This window comes from Scatophagus argus, chromosome 19, assembly GCF_020382885.2.
Source record: "Scatophagus argus isolate fScaArg1 chromosome 19, fScaArg1.pri, whole genome shotgun sequence".
Lineage (NCBI taxonomy): Eukaryota > Metazoa > Chordata > Actinopteri > Scatophagidae > Scatophagus > Scatophagus argus.
In genome coordinates, this window is record NC_058511.1 from 9,349,419 (window position 1) to 9,366,782 (window position 17,364).

Sequence of the window (17,364 nt, forward strand, 5' to 3'; positions counted from 1 at the left end):
GCAGCAGCTTGTGCCAGTTAGGAATGACTGACAGAAGAATCTCGTGTATTCACGCGAGATGTCTTGTGGAATAGTGGGCGCGAATTCGGTAAGTCTGGTGGTCGTTCCCGTCAGCCGTTTGTTGAGTTCGCCATCTAAGGTAAGCAGTCAGACCACAATCATGATCATAGCTATCCTTTAAGTTTTGTATAACGAAGCAAAACTAACCAAAGCATGCTACTGTCTCTCTGGATAGTTGCTAATGTTCTGTTTAGCATATAGCGTTAGATAGCCACCTAAGCTAGTTTAGTAACCTGGCTAACCAGATGTGACCTGCTGACGTTGTTGTTGTCACTGCTTTCGTTTGACCTTAGTTTTTGAGACACATGGAGTGAACTAACAAAATCCACAAACGTTGCGATCGTTGGCCGTTTTAACCACTGGAGAACTTGAGTGACATTTTAAAGTTAAAGTAACAACCTGACTCTACGCTAGGAACGGTAACTACGGTGTGCCATCTGTTTCAGTTTCATTTCCCCTAAAATTAGGCTAAGTGCCCAAGATGTCAAAAAGGAAAAACACCTCCGTTGTTGACCACCAGTCCACCAAACGCACCAAACCTGTGCAGGATGAAGAAGGCGAAGATTTGAAAGTTTATGATAGCGACCACGATGATCATGTGAGTAAACAGGTTTGCACCTTCACTGACGTGCCGTAAAACATGATGTAATTTTTGTTCGCACAGAGAAGTTGCGTCTGTTGGTCTTTGACGAGATCTGAGATTGTTATGAAAAGCTAAAAGGACAATCTCAAGGTGGGCATGTAACACTTTGCATCATAAATGTGGCGTGTATCGTAGAGTGGTGACATTAATAACGCGTGTTTAGGTGCCGTGTGCCGGTGAGGTGGTGAGTGATGCAGGGATTGTGGAGAGCATCACACTGAAGAACTTCATGTGCCACTCGCTTCTCGGCCCGTTCACTTTTGGCTCCAATGTCAACTTTGTTGTCGGCAAGAATGGAAGTGAGTGTAACCACAGAACTTTTTGTATTCCTGAAGAGTGTATTCATATCTTTTAAACAGGTGTTAAGTTAAGTCCCTGTTTCCCATTGCAGAAACAAGAATTACTCAGTTCGTTCTTGTTACTAAAACCAATCGAGGTTTAAAGGTTAACTTTATACCCTGATTGGTAGGCACAGGCTAAATAAAAAAATGAAGTTGTGCTAAATGTAACATTTCACTGATTTTTACTTTCAATTCAGACCCATGTTAGCAATAATATAAGAGATGAGCACTGGTACGATAAACTAAGAAGTCAGGGGTCAGTGTTGATTTGCCTTTAGGTTAACCCTCTTTCTAGAATATCCTCTGTTCTCTTTTGTCTGTTTCATCTTCCCTTTAGTTATTTTGTTCATTACAGTAACTAAATAATCTCATTTATTTACTTTTGGGCTGTCACAGGTGGAAAGAGTGCCATACTGACAGCTCTCATAGTTGCCCTGGGTGGGAATGCATTGGCCACAAACAGAGGATCATCTCTCAAAGGTTTTGTGAAGGAGGGAGAAAGGTAAACCTTGCACTGTGCCATGCTCTTTCCTAGACAAGTTTCAGGTACCTTTCATGATCTGTCTTCTTCTATTTAATTTAGCACCACTTGACTCTCTATAAATGTAATGTGTGTTGTCTCCTCAGTTCAGCTGATGTATCGATCACCCTGCGTAACAAAGGAAAGGATGCATACAAACCTGAGGTGTATGGTCAGTCCGTCATTATCGACCTGAGAATAACACGAGAGGGGCTGAGAACATATAAACTGAAGAGCAAATCAGGTAACGACTGTGAAGAGTTGTTTATTTTTCTTACAGTAGTTTGATTAGAGGTTGCTGCTACAGTGGGCTACTACAGCGATTTATCATATTTAAAGTAAAAATATTTATAAAAACATGTGTATCTGAAGGTTTATAAGTAGTTTATAACCTTAAATGTTCAAGCACACAGCACAAGCTCAAATGTGGTCACTGGAGGCTGAAACAATGAATTAATCATCAGAAAATGAATTGGTAGCTATTTTGGTAATGAATAATCATTTGGGTCATTTTTCACTTTGATAGTTCCAGCTTTTAAATGTGAGCATTTGCTTCTTCTCCCATGTCTTGACATTATAATAAAGAGAATATGTTTTGGTTATGAGCTGTTCAAACTAAGAAAAGCAGTTTTAATTCTCACCACCTTGCTTTACAAAATGTTCATTTATTTCTGACAGTTTATAAATTAGAGGATTATTTGATTAATTGAAATATTAGTACACAAATGACCACTTCATGTAGCTGCTTGATAAATTATGAGCATTAGGGATTCATAAATGTATTTTTCTCTCTTCTCATAGGTCATCTTGTCTCAAACAAAAAGGAAGATCTCCTGTCCATCTTGGACAATTTCAATATTCAGGTATATGCTGTTTAAATTCATTACAACAAAATGAAATCCTGTGGGATGAACCTGCATTGCTGTTTTGGTGAGAAGGAGTCATTGGCTTGTTTTCTTCCAAAGGTCAACAATCCTGTGTCCGTTCTCACTCAAGAAATGAGCAAATACTTCTTACATTCTAAAGGAGAGGGGGACAAATATAAGGTAATAATATACAAATAAACTCAATTAAATGAGAATCTTTTATCTGTTGTTTTTGTGAGTTTAGATAGATACAGATTTTTCTTGGTAATTGATTGACACCCCCCCACACCTTGCAGTTTTTTATGAAAGCTACCCAGCTGGAGCAGATGAGAGAGGACTTTGTCTACATCAAAACCACCAAGAGTATCACAGAGGAGAAAGTTGAACAACATGGTGAAGTAAGAATTAGTCTTCCAAACGTGTTCATATTTTACGTGGCTACGACTGAGTTCTGCTTGTCTTTACTGAGCATTACAAAAAATTGCTGATGCTGGGGAAAAAAGCAGTACCTACCCATTTACACTACCTGCCCAGCGCAAACATCAGACAATGCAGACAAAGCTGAAGAACAAAAGATTTGCCTCAGGAGTTGATAACATAGTTACCTTTCTTTTTTTAATCATGTTTTACATGTTACTGTTACAGTGCTTGAAAGACTTGAAGCGGAAGTACTTGGAGAAGGAGGACCGTTACAAGAGCCTGGCGTCACTTGAAGAAATGCATAAAAAACTGCAGGAGTTGCAGAATCAAATGGCTTGGGCCCTGGTGAATTTTTCTCCCGTTATTTACATTTTCTATTTCCAAACCCCTACACCCACTCCCCCTTGTCCCGGTGAAAATGAATTAATGCCATAATTGCTTTAAAGATCATTTACCTAATTGTTATTGACTATTGCTTAAATGTTGCAGGTGGCTGAGTTGGAGAAGGATTTGGAGCCAATGAAGGAGAAGCTGCAGTCAGACAGACGTGCTACAGAGAAATTTGATGAGAAGGTGGATGAATGGAAGGTGAGTTAATATTAAAGAAAAAAAATCGAGTTTAAAGACTGTAAAAAGCAAGTCTATTTGATTCTCATCATCAAGAGTGATAAGAACTCTGTGTGTGAGAATTTTTATAACTGTATCTCAGACCGTATCACCACAATTGTCCCTGCATAGTCCGCTTCTCACCTCTAACCTTTCACCCCCTCCCTCTCTGATCTGTTTTGTGATAATGCAGAATAAGGTGGAGGAGGCCGAGAGGAAGCAAAAGCAGAGCCAGGAACAGCTGGATAAGATCATGCAGCAGCTCTCAGAGCTCCAATCCAAATGTACTGAGCTCAAGACCGAGGTCCAGAGACGAAATACCATTTTAAAATCCAGCGAGGTGAGTGTTCTGACAATAAAGCCTGATTTATGGTAGGGTGTATGACATGTTTGATGAGCATCACTCAACGGGAACGACATATTTTTGAGCTCTCTGTCAGCAAGAGGTCTCTGTATAGCATGGAGAGGACTCGCAAACCTTTTGCTGAAGCACAAATTGAAAATGGCGAACAACTGTTTTTGTCGAGTGACACTCATCAAAAAGTGTTGAGCACCCAATCATAAATCAGACTTGAGGTGGATAGTAACTGTCAGTAGGTTCAGTGACTTTCCTATGAATACTGAGAGTGATTCTTGGTTGTAGCTGTCAGATAAGGGCATGCAATGAACAATTTGATCTTCTTTTAATTATTTAAACATGATATTAAGCGGCATATGGGCCTTTGTTTACGCTGTTCTAATCCAGATAAACTCAACTAATTAAATGTTTGATTGAAGAGTAAGAAAAAAGCTGTGTATCATAACTTTCTGCTTTGTCATCATGTCAGACCTAATCTAGGGCAGAAACATGTAGAGTTACTGGTATCGTTGTGACATTATTGTGTAACCAATGTTTCTGTTCTACATTTATGTTTGTGAACAAGGTCACGGTCCACAGATGCAAGGCTAACCTGAGGGACCTGGAAAAGGACAAGGTCCAGCTGTCTTCAAGGATACATGATCTCAATCTGATGTATGACCTCCTCTTGCTTCATGCCTAACAAGCCTGCCATGTGTCACATTCAAGTTGAGACATGTTTTTAATCTATGTTGTCTCCCCTGTGGTTTTCATCCTATCCCTATTTTATTAGCATCAGTCAGACAACAGGAGCAGAAAGCCAGGCCAGGGTTGAGCATATGGAGCAGATACAGGCCGAGCTGGACAACCTGATGCACCACATCTCTACTCTGGACCAGCAGATTGACCAGTATCAGCTTGCCTGCAGCCGTGCCAAGGAGGAGCAGGGAAAGATGAGGTAGGAGAATAGAAACTAGCCATTGAAGCTGCATGGGACAACTCAAGAATCCAACAATCTCAAAGAATTTCATTTACCAGATAGATCTAATCCCTACACATTGACGGGTGGACCATCTCAAATTAAAAACATAACATAAATACCCTTCTTCCTTCTTTTTTTCAGGAGAGAGCATGAAATGCTCCAGAGGTCCATTGAAACCAACAGAAGGAACCTGCATACTATGGAGAGCAGTCGGTCCAATCGCCTGCGGCGTTTTGGAGAGCAGATGCCCGCACTCCTCAGTGCCATCGAGGACGCCCACAGAAAGGGCCAGTTCAAACACAAACCACGAGGACCTCTGGGTAAGACTTGGTGCCCAGTTGTTCCTTAATTACAACCCGGGCCTTGACTCTTTGCTTTTGAATCATAAAATTATGCATAATGTGCAAAATAAAACACTAGAAAGTTACAGTGTACTTTGCCTGGCAGTATAATAAAATATGTAATCATTAAGATGTTTTCTTACTTGTGTTATTTAAAATTAGGTCACTTTTTTCTTTCATTTCCCCCTTGTTTTGTCCTTCTGTCAGCTGCACTTCTAACTTGCCTTCTCCTTTCATATTTCCTTCTTACAGGTTACCACATTAGTCTGAAGGACCCCGAACTCGCACTGGCTATAGAGGTATGTCTTAAAGGCCAGCTGCAGGCCTTCACTTGCGATAACCATGGAGATGAGAGGGTGCTACAGGGACTCATGTCCAAAGTGTTCCCACCTGGTCGTAGACCTGCCATCATCACCAGCCATTTTCTTCCTTCTGTCCATGACACAAGAAAGAGGTGAGGACATGCATAATATTCACAAGAACATTTTTTAAATTTGCTTGGAGGAAGGATGGGGGGTACATTTTAAACATATACATGATATATTTTGGATGAAGTGAATATCTGAAAACTTCATCTTGGTTTGTTTTGCTTTGTGTCAGGGCAGTGAATCACCCCGAATACCCCTCCGTGCTGCAAGCTCTAGATATTGATGACCCTGTTGTGGCCAACTGCCTGATTGATCAAAGGGGTATAGAGAGCATTCTACTCATTAAGGTAAGTTGCTTCACAATTAAGTCCGAGTAGCACAAGATATGTGGTCATGTATTTGAAGCTAATGCAAACTACGTAAGAAGATGGATTAAATATACCTTTCGTGTATCATGTTCATACCGTATATTGTAATACAACAAAAACAGCAATTTTAGTCCGTATGTCATTTCAGTGTTCAGAATGTTTGTTGTATTGACGTGAGCTTTGATTTTTATTTGGTGTGCGTGTGCATGCAGAATCGTACAGAGGCTCGGCGAGTGATGCAGGGCAGAAACCCTCCTCAGAACTGTACCCAGGCCTTCTCTAAGGACGGAGATCAGATATTCATCAACCGCAGTTACACTGCTGAGCTTTCCAGAGCCAAGTACCTCTCAGGAGATGTTGAGGAGGAGATCAGGTGTGTGTGGTGTTGATGTACAGTGAAACTAATTTTACCTGATGAATCAGTGAGAGTAAGAACGTCTCTGGATTCTTTTGGTCAACAGGGACGTCTCAACTGACCTCTTGGTTTTTAAAAGGACTTGGTTAATCTTTTTTCTCTTAGGCACCTGCACAGGGATGTGGAGAACCAGAAAGCTCAAGCAAATCGCTTCCAGCAACAGATGAGAAAGTTAGATGAAGACATCAAACAGAATGAAGGGCTGCTGAGAAGAACCCACATAGAACAGAACACCACCAAAGTAAATCTCTGAGCTTGAAGTGATGAGGACTGTAATGCTTCTGGTTCCGGTTTCAGTACAAATATATACGTATTTTTTACACAGTTCCAAAATCAAATTTTAAAAAATCAGCAATGTTATGTCAGATGACATGACAGCTTTTTCAGCTGGATGGATAAATGTAAAATAAACAGATGCCTTATGGGAAAATTAAAAAAAAAAAAAAATATGTAAAACTGCTGAATCAAAAATAGAGTCAAAGTCAAACTTGAAATATTCTGCTGTGATCTGATTAATAAATTTCTCATGAAGTTTGTGTATTTGTTCTAGGACAAGGCCACAAAACTACAGCTGGAGCTGACTGACCTGAAAAACGTGGAAGAGCCTCAGTCAGAGGACCTCAGGCCCCTGGTACATACAGAACACATCAGTGCAGTACAATAATGAGACTTGATTGACCTCAGTTGTACTAATCTCTAAAGTAGCCCCAAATAGCAAAGAAAATATGGAATTTTCTCCACAACAAATATATAGTCTTCTGAGAATTCACATTCAACATTATTTTTTCATTCAGTAAGCACAGACGCTCTATGTCATATGTTGCTGTCTCTATAACCACAGGAGGAAGATCTTCAGGAGATTATTGCCAAGATTTCCTCCAAGCGTGTCGAGTGTGATAAGGCACAAGCTCAAATGGCTGAGCACAAGACCTTTTATGAGAAGGCAGAGCGAGAGTACAAGCAGCACAAAGAGCAGATCCACACAGTCGCCGAGGAAGCAGATTCAACAAAGGTAGAGCTACGCCCCAAATTGCTCGAAATATTGATTAGTTTACTAACTGTATGTGCCACTGGATGCAGGGCACAAAGTGCCATATTTTAGCCCGACCTAACTGCTCAAATTGAAAACTGTAAAAGTCTATCATAAGCACGTCTTTATGTTGTTCCCATAAATCAGGTTTAATTATATTCCTGGTGGTGTCTCATGTTCCTGGGGTGAGAACTGAATGCCGTACTTGATTTGCTGGGAGGCGTTTTTTCTGCCAAAGAGCTGTAAGGTTTACTAAGAATGGCCTTACGTTTTTACTTGATTGTGATCTTGATGAGCGGTTTAAATTTGAGACTCATGGAACATATGACCAAACGCCATCCAGCTGTACCCCTGAGGCTGCCCACAGAAGCCACTGTCCCCTGACTGCTGGGAGAAATTCACATGGTTACTCATTTTCTTTTTGTCCTGCTACAGGAGGAGCTGAGTAGAACCGATCAGGAGGTGATGAGGTGCAAGCATCACAAGAAACACTATGACGGGAAACGAAGTGCCCATCTCCAGAACATAAAGACCCTCGAAGCCAATCTGGCTAGCAAGGAGCAGGAACTTCAGGTATGTTGTGTGGAGATACGATGTTGTCTTTAAGTGCACAGAGTACTTGCATTTGCAGTATTTAGACAAAAGCAAAGACATTTTTCTTGCTGTTTTTGTTTTTTAGTTTTGTGTCCCTGGAGCACTTTTAATCTATAGTATACATTTTTTAAAAATGACCAATAAATGATAACGTGTACATTGCAGTTTCATCTGCAATGAGCCTCAGAAGTTGATTGTTTCACTGTGGTTCAGACATCTATAGCCAAGGCCACCGAAATCTGTCCAGAGCGCCTGGAGGTTCGACGGACAGCAAGGAGTCTGGACAGTGAGATCAGCCGCATCAAGGTTAAGATCACGACCCAGCAGGAGCAACAGGGGGACCGGGAGGAGGTTGTGAGGTATGTCTCTCTGGTGTGTGAGCTCAGGACGTGAACAGCTTAGCACGTAAACCTTCCTCTCCAGACTTTTTGACCTTCCTAACTTTCCCACATCCAGGCAGTATAGAGAGGCTCTGGCTAACTACAAGAACATGGCACAGCAAATGAAGAACCTCAACAGCTTCATCAGAAGTCTGGACAGTGTTATGAACCAAAGGCTCCAGGTTTACGCTGACCTCAGGAGGTATGTTGGAAAATGGAAAATGGTTATTATGCTGTCAAATGTGAATTTAAGGTCTTTGATTTAGCCCCGTGTTCTATTTCTCTTCAAGTTAAGGGAGTAACATAATCAAAAAATAAACCTGTTGAATTCATTCTTCCTTCTTTGTCCATTTCATGCCTTTTTTTCTTCATCTCTTGGCATTCAGGTTCCTCTCGGCCCGCTGTAAATACTATTTTGATAGCATGTTGGCCCAGAGAAGCTACACTGGAAGTATGACCTTTGACCACAAGAATGAAACCCTCTCCATCTCAGTAAGTTTGATTCAATAATGTAATTTGGACTGTGTGAATGACCAGTTGGATTTGCGGCATTGACTTGAATCAAAAGACAGACTTAATGATATCACAGCAGACACACTGAATTCTAAAAGGTCACAGCAACAGTCTTCTCTCAAAACTGATATCTCGTCCACTCCTCTGTAGGTGCAGCCTGGCCAAGGAAACAAGGCTGACTTGAGTGACATGCGCTGCCTGTCCGGAGGCGAGCGCTCCTTTTCCACTGTTTGCTTTGTTCTCTCTCTTTGGGCCATCACGGAGGCGCCTTTCCGCTGTCTTGACGAGTTTGATGTTTACATGGTAATAAGAGCCAGATTTTATTGATATTTAAAGTTTGTCTGGATATGAGTGTGTGCAGCCTTAATGGCAAACTGAGATGGTCTCTGCTTTAATAGCTTTAAATTACAGGGTACATTTAGAGTTCCTGCTTGAACGAATGATGAGTTTGGAGTTCAAACTATCTCACTGTGTTTCACCTTATTTATTGAATCATGGGTCTTGTTTTGCCTAATCAGGACATGGTGAACAGAAGGATATCAATGGACATGATGCTGAAGGTGGCTGCCGGTCAGCGATACAGACAGTTCATTTTCCTCACCCCACAGAGCATGAGGTATTCACTGATACATCTCTTTGGTTATATATTTGTATATCCAAGCAGTTTGAGTACCCAGATGTGAATTTATTGACTAAGATACTGTGTACACACTCAATAGATGTGCGATGACAAAGTAATTAATTTGGTAGAAAAGACAGTTTTTATATTTTGATATGCTGCTTATTTTCCGTGGAAAAGAGCACAAGCCACTTAACCCCAAAGGCCATGTTGTTTTTGTTGTTGCTTTTCTTCCAGATCTCTTCCTGAGACCAAAATCATTCGCATCCTCCGCCTTGAAGATCCAGACCGTGGCCAAAACAACACACAAAGAAACGGAGACGAGGACGAGTAGTGTTGCCAGTTTACTCGAGGGAAGTGGTCCGTCTGTTACTGTATCTGTGTTAAGGAGTTGAGCTAATGAGACCACTAGCAGGCGCTGAGACCCTCCGCTGGTCTGACTCCAGGACGTGGGGTCGTGTTCTGATTCTCTTCTTCTGGGAAATTAAAGGCAGTGCAGCCACACTGACTGACTTCTGTCTGTGTTCTCAAGCAGTTACAGCTGCTCAATGTTCTGCTTAGTAAGAACTTAAATGGTTAGTTAAGTTAATTCATGGACCAATACGTTGGTGTAAGTACGGTTGCATTGAGGGGCAGAGCACAAGGAGTACCAGTACACCAGTGTGACAGTATTTTTCTGTCCCTTGCAAACTTAACTGTTAAATGGCACATTGAAAGAATTAATGATGCCATTGTAAGCTATATTTATTGTTCTTGTTCTTGTGGTTTTTTATGCATTAAAGCATATTTTTCAGGATTGTAGTGGGGAGGTTTTCTATATCGAGTCTGTTTTTTTACTGAAGGTCATAATTCAAGTTCTTTTTCACTTTCACCACAATGTGACCGGACACAGCAAACGCATAATCTTGACGTTTTTTTCTCAGCTGTGCTCATTATTCACTGGATAAAAGTCGTTTCTGGTTTGGTTCTGCATTGAAACATTCAACATGTGAAACCCAGAGACTTATTAAGGTCAGTCTTGTGAAGAGGAAGGATTTGCACCTTTAAGGGCTTCAAGCCAAATCCCTCACACAAGGCGGTCCGTTGGAATGCAGTTCCACTCATGCACATAACGTCCGTTGACAGCATACCTGACCTCCTGAGGGATAGTGCTCTTTATTTCATCCCCGAGCGCTGCAACAAGCAGAAAACATGAAGCCCAAATCTCTTCCATCAGCGCTGTTTGACAGAAATTCAGCAGCAGCGGAGACCCTGAACGTACAAGCGGCGAAGTATCAGCGGCATGTGGACTGTCCAGATCACCAGGAGAGTGTGCAGCAGTCAGGACGCAGTGACAGCCAGCCAGCGGCGGGCAACAGCAGACAACATGAGAAGTGCCACAGAGAAATTCATTTTGCCTTTCTGCCAGGGAGGTACGAGCCCCTCATAGATGATGAAGCACAAGTCAAGTTAAAAGAAGAGAAGAAGAAAAGGAAGAAAGACCAATACAAAAAAGTGAAGAAGGTTGGTGTCTTGTAACATTTTCTTCTCATGTTAAAATTAAATAGCCTTGCATGTAGAGTATGTGTGATTCTTACTGAAATAACAATGTGAACTACAGTTGTTTTCAAGGTGTTGTGGTACCGTGTGTTTGTTACTTTGTTAGTGCATGAACATCCCCGTCTAGTGTCTGATAACTGAATTAATTACTAGTCAAAAAGACTTCTGGAACTGAATTTTGTATAGATTTGGAGCTCACGGATCTTTGGCATAAAAGTAAACAAATCTGATCAACTTTTATCCCAGTTAAGATAAAACCTCAACCTCTCAATGAGCACCAGCTCGTTTTGGACTGCAGGTCTGACTTTCCAGGCAGACTAAGATCACTGACTGAGATTACTCTCACTAAAGAACAAAGCCTCATATGTGTCACCTCTCTGGCCTGCTTACTGAAAGTCCAGCAGAGGAGGCAAAAGAACATCCTGACAAACAATGTGGACGTCTGAATGTGCTGTTCACCCACTTTAAGAGGCTGTTCTGCCATCATCACTTTATATCTGAGTGACTGGGTTTCAGTGCCACTCTTTCAGTGTGTTTTGGGTAAATATGGCACACAAAGACAACATCAATGGCCTGTTTACCAGACAGATCGCTTTACAACCCGCACTCACGTGTGATTGATAAGGAAACAGTTTACAAACTATGACCGCAAACCACAATATTCTAACTAGTTAATCAGTAACTTGCAAAGATTGAACACAAACAGTCTCTTATTAGGTTGTGTAAAATGTGGAATGTTGAGTAAACAAATCATAAATGAGTGGCAAGCAGTTTATTGATGTTTATTCTTTGTACTACACTGTGAAGATATTTGACCTGATCTTACTTTTGTCTTTTCTTGTAGTTTTTCGATTTGGGCCCATCAAAATGTGAAAAGTAAGATGTTTTCAATAAGGCGTCAATCAATTAGCCTCATTCACATAATTCAGATGCATTGTTGATTATTTGATAATATCACCTGCACAACATTTAATCTTCTCTTGTGTGACTTATAAGGAAGCGGCTTATGGAGTCTGATCCCAAACAACATACCGCTACAATAGGTTTATCAGAAACTGGCTACTCTTCCGGGTACTCTTTCTCAGGAACAGACTCTTACCGGTTGTTCATGGCCCACATAAATCTGTGAAAGCAAATTGACAGGCTACTATAAAACATGGGAGTAAGTGTGAAAGTTCATTCTCACCATTGGAAATGGTAGACAAATCAATCTTTAAGCACTGTCCACAGGACTGATATTATAATACTATACTATTCATAATCAGTTGATTCAATCATCAGTTTAGATTTTTACCTACTACAGCGAGGAAGCACAATCGTTTTTTTTCTCTATTTTTTTCTCAAACATCTGACTTCCTGTATCCGCTTCAGCCAGTCGGCCCTTTCCTGTTCAGAGAGCACAGCTGGAGACAATAGGGTTCACAGGGCGTTTTGTTTACATTTTGGGGATAAGTGCAGACTGCAGCTCTCCTTCCTGTGGTGCTGTTGTTCTAAGACACCACCGCATGTGTGGGTTCTGTTTAAACACCTGAATTTATGTCCTGTGTCAGTTTTCGATTCCCATAATTTTTTTTGTTTTTTTTTTTAAACTCAATTCTGCCAAAATCAATTATAAAACCTTTGCAGCACAATCCATCATCTCAGTAATGTGAGAATAAAACTTGGGTTCAAATCAATTTGTGGCTTGGTGATGATCCACATTAATTTACCTTTATTGTGTAAGTGTTAAATCCTACAGAGTTAATGGTGAATCTGTATGTGTGTGTTTGCGTTTCAGAATGTTGGTAAGGCACTTCGCGTCACCTGGAAGTGTCTAATGCTCGGTCTGTACAATTTTGCCCTCGGCTACTCCACTCCAATCACAGTGGCTGCTACTTTCGTCCCGGACTTCCACCCAGGCAGAAACACAACCTGAGCTGCGCCACCTGCGGCTCAAACAAACAACAGCGAACCCACGGACACTGACCAAAGACTTTTAATATGTTTATAATGTCTGTGTATTTGAAATTACATTTTTATGTTCTGACTGTTTGTTCAATAAACCTTTTTGACAGAGTAAAGAAGGAAAAACTTAGATGACTGCGCTCCAATCAACTGTCCCAGCCTTCAGTAATTTCTTTACTTTTACTAATATGACATGTTGATCCATCATAAGATCCAGATTTGCAGAAATAAAGACGGTTAAGATTATAAAATTAGAGACAGAGTCTGTAAAATTGCTTTCTTTTTATACTGCACGTACTCCTGTAGTCTGAATCACATATTGCTCAAGCCCTTATTAATCCCTTGTTTACTGAAAAACTGATGTGCCTTTTATTGATCAAGCTGGTGTTTGCATGTGCGCAGAAGGTTAATGATAATGTGCAACCTGCGGCAGGTCGGGAACATTTACTGTACCTGCAGATAAAGAGAATCAGGACAGATACTTGCTACAGGCAGCAACGAGTGAACAGGGAAGTGATCATTGTTGGCATAACACAAGTAAATTAAGGCTGAAGGGATGTGGACGCGTAAGCTGAGAAAGCAGGTCACCCACCTCATCTCAGAGAGGAGCAACTGGACTGCTGATCTGAGAAGCATTTGTAAGAGGATGCTCACATTGGAGGTTCATGGTCTGACTCTGACTGTTTATGTGTTTGTTCTGTTTTTAAAGTTTGGCAAATCATGACATTTGTTGGTGTGTCATAATAAACTGTGCACAAAAAATGTTTCTGTTACTCTGTTGTTGTTGTTGTTGTTTAAAAATAGGTTCCCTGTCTCCTGTTTCCTGTTCTTATCTCTGTAAATAGATAAGAACAATACAGGAGAAATTAACAACATAACTATATTATAATACAGTAAAGGCAGGTTGGTGTTTATCCAGATGTACAGGAATTAAATGATTCTGCTTGTGAAACAATTTAAGGTCTCAAAAAAAAAAGCCTTGAAAAGGTGTCTTTAAAACAGCTACTAACTTCCAAAGTCTTACTTAACATAAAAGATGCAAGCTAATGTAAGTAATGTAATGTAATGTAAATATGCTAAGAGATTCTGTAATTCAGAGCCAGCTCAGATTAAAAGCATGAGAAACTACGATAAAGAACGAGGAAATATTTTCACATATTAAAAACAGAAACAATTTATTAGTTTCATTTACAAAGACAGGACTGAGTCATGCTCTGAATCTTACCACCAGACCAAAAAAAAAACCTAATTATTTACGTGATGATAAATCACCTTGTTGAAAAGTGCACAAAAGGATGTAAATCCAAAGGCAGTAAATATTAGGTGCTGGACAGAAATACAAGCTTTAAAAAAATGCAAAAATAGTCTACACATTAAATAATGCAACCAAATACATTTATTATCGCCATATCACCTTCTTCAGATGTGAGGAGGAGCTTGTTACAGTCATCTGACAGGTCATTTGACTGGAAATAAAAGTAGTGGACCTTGTTAAATACAACAAATGTGTACAACAGATATGTGCAAATCACAGAATCTCCAGAAAACAAAAAAGATGCTTTTGGATGAGAAATACTTGCAGTCTTCATCAGAGACACACCATTTATTCAGTAGGGGTCCAGAGAGAATATGGCTCAACACCAGTTTCTCCAACTCCTGTGTTCTTTATAAATCTTACACATCAAATTAATTCACTTGTTAAGTTATTTATTAATTTGTAGTGAAATCAGTGTCCTTTATTCAGGCAATAAAAAGGCCAGTGTTGCAACATTCAGATGAAATGCAGCAGAACATTGCCTTGTAACAAGGTGTTCAGTGTTATTGATTTCATTCAGCCAGTAGTTTTAATGTTGTAGCGGATTGGTGTTTGTCGTATAAGCAGTGCACGGATTTCTGGCACAACTTCACCTCCTTCAAAGGTGCATAAAGAAGAGAAAAAAAATCTAAAGCAACACTTGCAGGTTATGAATTTTTTGTTTTTATTAGATCAGTGTTTTGCAGCATGTGGTCCTGGTCAGGGTCTTCATGAAACACAACACACATTGGTGGGTTTAACAGTAATGTTATGGACTGTTTTTCTGTATTAATCCAGTTCATCAGCACCTCTCTATTAACACACTTCATTTCATTCACATCACAGTCACAGCCACTCCAAAAAATTCTAACTAACTGCGGTTTGAGATACTTGAGGCCCGAGTCTGAGTGAGCAAGAACGTGGTCCTTCTCAAACTGCATGGCACACACTCTAAAGTATGTCCTCATATTAAATCCTTCTTATGAACGACAACAATGTCCTTTTCAGACTTTTATCTTTGAGGAAGTTATGAAACGACACATGAGGCTGTTTATTATTTGAATTTGAACAAAAAAGGCACAATACATATCTGACCACCTCCGAACTCTGCCATTGTTCACACTACTGCAAACTAACAAAACTCTTTTCCGGTCAGACTTGTCCCAACGTCTTTGCCAGTCGCCTCTGTGACGCAATTCTACTGCGACAGAAGTTTTCCTTCGTAGTACTTGTTTACATTAGACACCTTCTTTATGGAGATGACGGACCAGAAAGCCAAGAATATTAGCTCTATCCCCATCGATGGGTTCAGCAATTTAAGAATTACATCCATATGGACGTTTCTCATGTCCGTAAGTTAGCGTTATATTTTATTTGCTGACTTGCGCTAGCTGTGATGGGCTAACTAGCCAGGAGTTAGCTATCATGGATCGATAGTCTTTAATTAATCACAGTTACCCCATTGCAGCAGTTATAGTTCAAAAGACCGTTGTCAAGTGTTTGCTTCGTTTTTTGTTAACCTTTTGTAGGTGCAGTGGTCGGAGCCTTGGCTCATCGGGTTGTTGGTGTTTCATGTTGTGTGTTTGTGCCTGACTGTGGTGACCTGTAGGTATTACAGAGCTCAGATATGTCACTTCCTGCTAATGGGTAAGTGAATAAAAATAAAAACTACAATAATAGGATTTAACGAGAATTGTTGTTTGGATAACGAGCATTATTACATGTTAACATACTGCTTTGATCAGGATTATGAGGAAACTGCTCTGCTGGTATTGCTTTTATGTAGTTTAGGGTAACATACTGTATATTTTTTATACCTCTGATTATTTATTTGATGTTATTGTTTTTGGTTTATTTTTCTCTCATTTGTGTTCTATTCCTTCCATCTTCTCTGGTCTGTTAGTTGAAAATGCCTGTGCTAGGAATCAATAACATTTTATTTTAAAGTAAGGACTTGTTATTGTGTGTGTTAGCGGTAAAGAAAAAAAAAAAACAGTGTAAAATAATCCTGTATACCCTGTTCGGGTTTGTCCAACAAAAGAGACTATTCTGACATGACTGACATTGCTTCTCTCCACAGTTTGCCTGGTGTATAGTGCTGAATATCTAAATGAGCTGGCAGCCATGAACTGGAGGTAATATCGATGTTCAGCAGAATTTTATTTTGTCACTTTTGTTTGTGAAATAATTTGTGTGTGGAGGCTTTGTTGTACTAAAACATGATGCATACAAAAATCATTAAACTTTATAATTTCTTGCAGGTCTTTTTCCAATTTCCAGTACTTTGATTCCAAGGGCATGTTTATATCTTTAGTCTACTCTATCCCTCTTCTCCTGAACACAGTCTTGATTGTGGTAAGCTTTATTGTTTGTCATCATCCTCATCACAATAAATACAACATTAAAAGCACTACTCATCATCTTGTCATGTAAATGTCTGTGTTGCACTTTGACAGATGGTGTGGGTGTACAGGACTTTTTCCACTATGACTGAGCTGAAGACACTTCAGCTCAAGCGAAAAGCACGCAGAGAAAAGAGAGAGAAGAATGACTGATCCCTCTTATTAGGTCCAAAAATGAGATTTGTTTGCAGGCATTAATAATGAATGTCTCTGCTGTGCTAATCCTGAATTTTGGAGAAGGAATGCAGCATCTTGTGACTGTAAAATGATTATGCATTGTTGGGGTTTTGTTTTGGTAACAGCTGTTGACAGATGCTGTTGAATGTGCTGTGCACCATGAGATTTAAAAGGACCAAAGGACAATTGGACAGTTGCTTTTTATATTTATTGTTGTTTTAAGGTGTGTTAAAAACAAAAATAAAGTGTTTTTGAATGACTTAAATGTGTCTCTTGATTTTAAGGCCTGAGAATCTTGCAGTGCTTTAGCTAGATTTAAGACTGCAAAAGGGCAGAATATGAAGCATGAAGAGAGGAAGAACGAATCTTGTTTTCAAGAACTTTTTATTTTTATTATTATTATTATTATTTTTTTACCAATCAACTTTATTTGTGTGATCAGGACTGTAATGGATTAAGCGTAAATCATGACTGATTATCAATCTGTTGACAAGATTAGGAGACAGCATAATGTAATAAATAATTTTGATCTTGAAAAGTTTTAATCTCGCATCAAGCCAAGAGGGTTTAGGTCAACAAACGCTCTAAAAGTGAGTTTGTCTTGA

At 39.8% G+C, this 17,364-nt stretch overlaps 3 protein-coding genes across 7 annotated transcripts; all 3 read left to right on the plus strand.

The window, feature by feature from the left end:
* Positions 1-7: 7 nt before the first annotated feature.
* On the plus strand, positions 8-10,204 carry si:dkey-119f1.1 (Structural maintenance of chromosomes protein 6-like). 3 transcript variants are annotated; one of them, XM_046372298.1, is made up of 27 exons: positions 8-139; positions 507-658; positions 867-1,002; positions 1,441-1,546; positions 1,672-1,808; positions 2,366-2,427; positions 2,530-2,610; positions 2,727-2,828; positions 3,076-3,195; positions 3,340-3,438; positions 3,650-3,796; positions 4,380-4,468; positions 4,587-4,751; positions 4,917-5,095; positions 5,369-5,570; positions 5,717-5,831; positions 6,065-6,225; positions 6,373-6,508; positions 6,818-6,898; positions 7,109-7,279; positions 7,733-7,870; positions 8,105-8,250; positions 8,348-8,473; positions 8,658-8,763; positions 8,935-9,087; positions 9,303-9,400; positions 9,641-10,204. In XM_046372298.1, the coding sequence occupies exons 2-27, from the start codon at positions 542-544 to the stop codon at positions 9,735-9,737; spliced, it is 3,270 nt and encodes a 1,089-aa protein (XP_046228254.1). In that variant the 5' UTR covers positions 8-139; positions 507-541; the 3' UTR covers positions 9,738-10,204. The 3 variants fall into 3 exon arrangements, with proteins under 3 accessions (XP_046228254.1, XP_046228255.1, XP_046228256.1); XM_046372299.1 differs by having other exon boundaries at positions 23-139; positions 528-658; XM_046372300.1 differs by lacking the exon at positions 8-139 and having other exon boundaries at positions 657-793.
* Positions 10,205-10,336: 132 nt separating this feature from the next.
* LOC124050130 (uncharacterized protein C1orf115-like) lies at positions 10,337-13,650 on the plus strand. 3 transcript variants are annotated; one of them, XM_046372305.1, is made up of 4 exons: positions 10,337-10,906; positions 11,787-11,818; positions 11,939-12,104; positions 12,720-12,831. In XM_046372305.1, the coding sequence occupies exons 1-3, from the start codon at positions 10,595-10,597 to the stop codon at positions 12,069-12,071; spliced, it is 477 nt and encodes a 158-aa protein (XP_046228261.1). In that variant the 5' UTR covers positions 10,337-10,594; the 3' UTR covers positions 12,072-12,104; positions 12,720-12,831. The 3 variants fall into 3 exon arrangements, with proteins under 3 accessions (XP_046228261.1, XP_046228263.1, XP_046228262.1); XM_046372307.1 differs by lacking the exon at positions 11,939-12,104 and having other exon boundaries at positions 12,720-12,857; XM_046372306.1 differs by lacking the exons at positions 11,787-11,818; positions 11,939-12,104 and having other exon boundaries at positions 12,720-13,650.
* Positions 13,651-15,347: 1,697 nt separating this feature from the next.
* Positions 15,348-17,024, plus strand: tmem18 (transmembrane protein 18). The gene is made up of 5 exons (XM_046374063.1): positions 15,348-15,532; positions 15,710-15,827; positions 16,261-16,315; positions 16,442-16,535; positions 16,637-17,024. Exons 1-5 carry the CDS (start codon positions 15,434-15,436, stop codon positions 16,733-16,735), a joined length of 465 nt encoding a protein of 154 aa, XP_046230019.1. The 5' UTR covers positions 15,348-15,433; the 3' UTR covers positions 16,736-17,024.
* Positions 17,025-17,364: the final 340 nt, after the last annotated feature.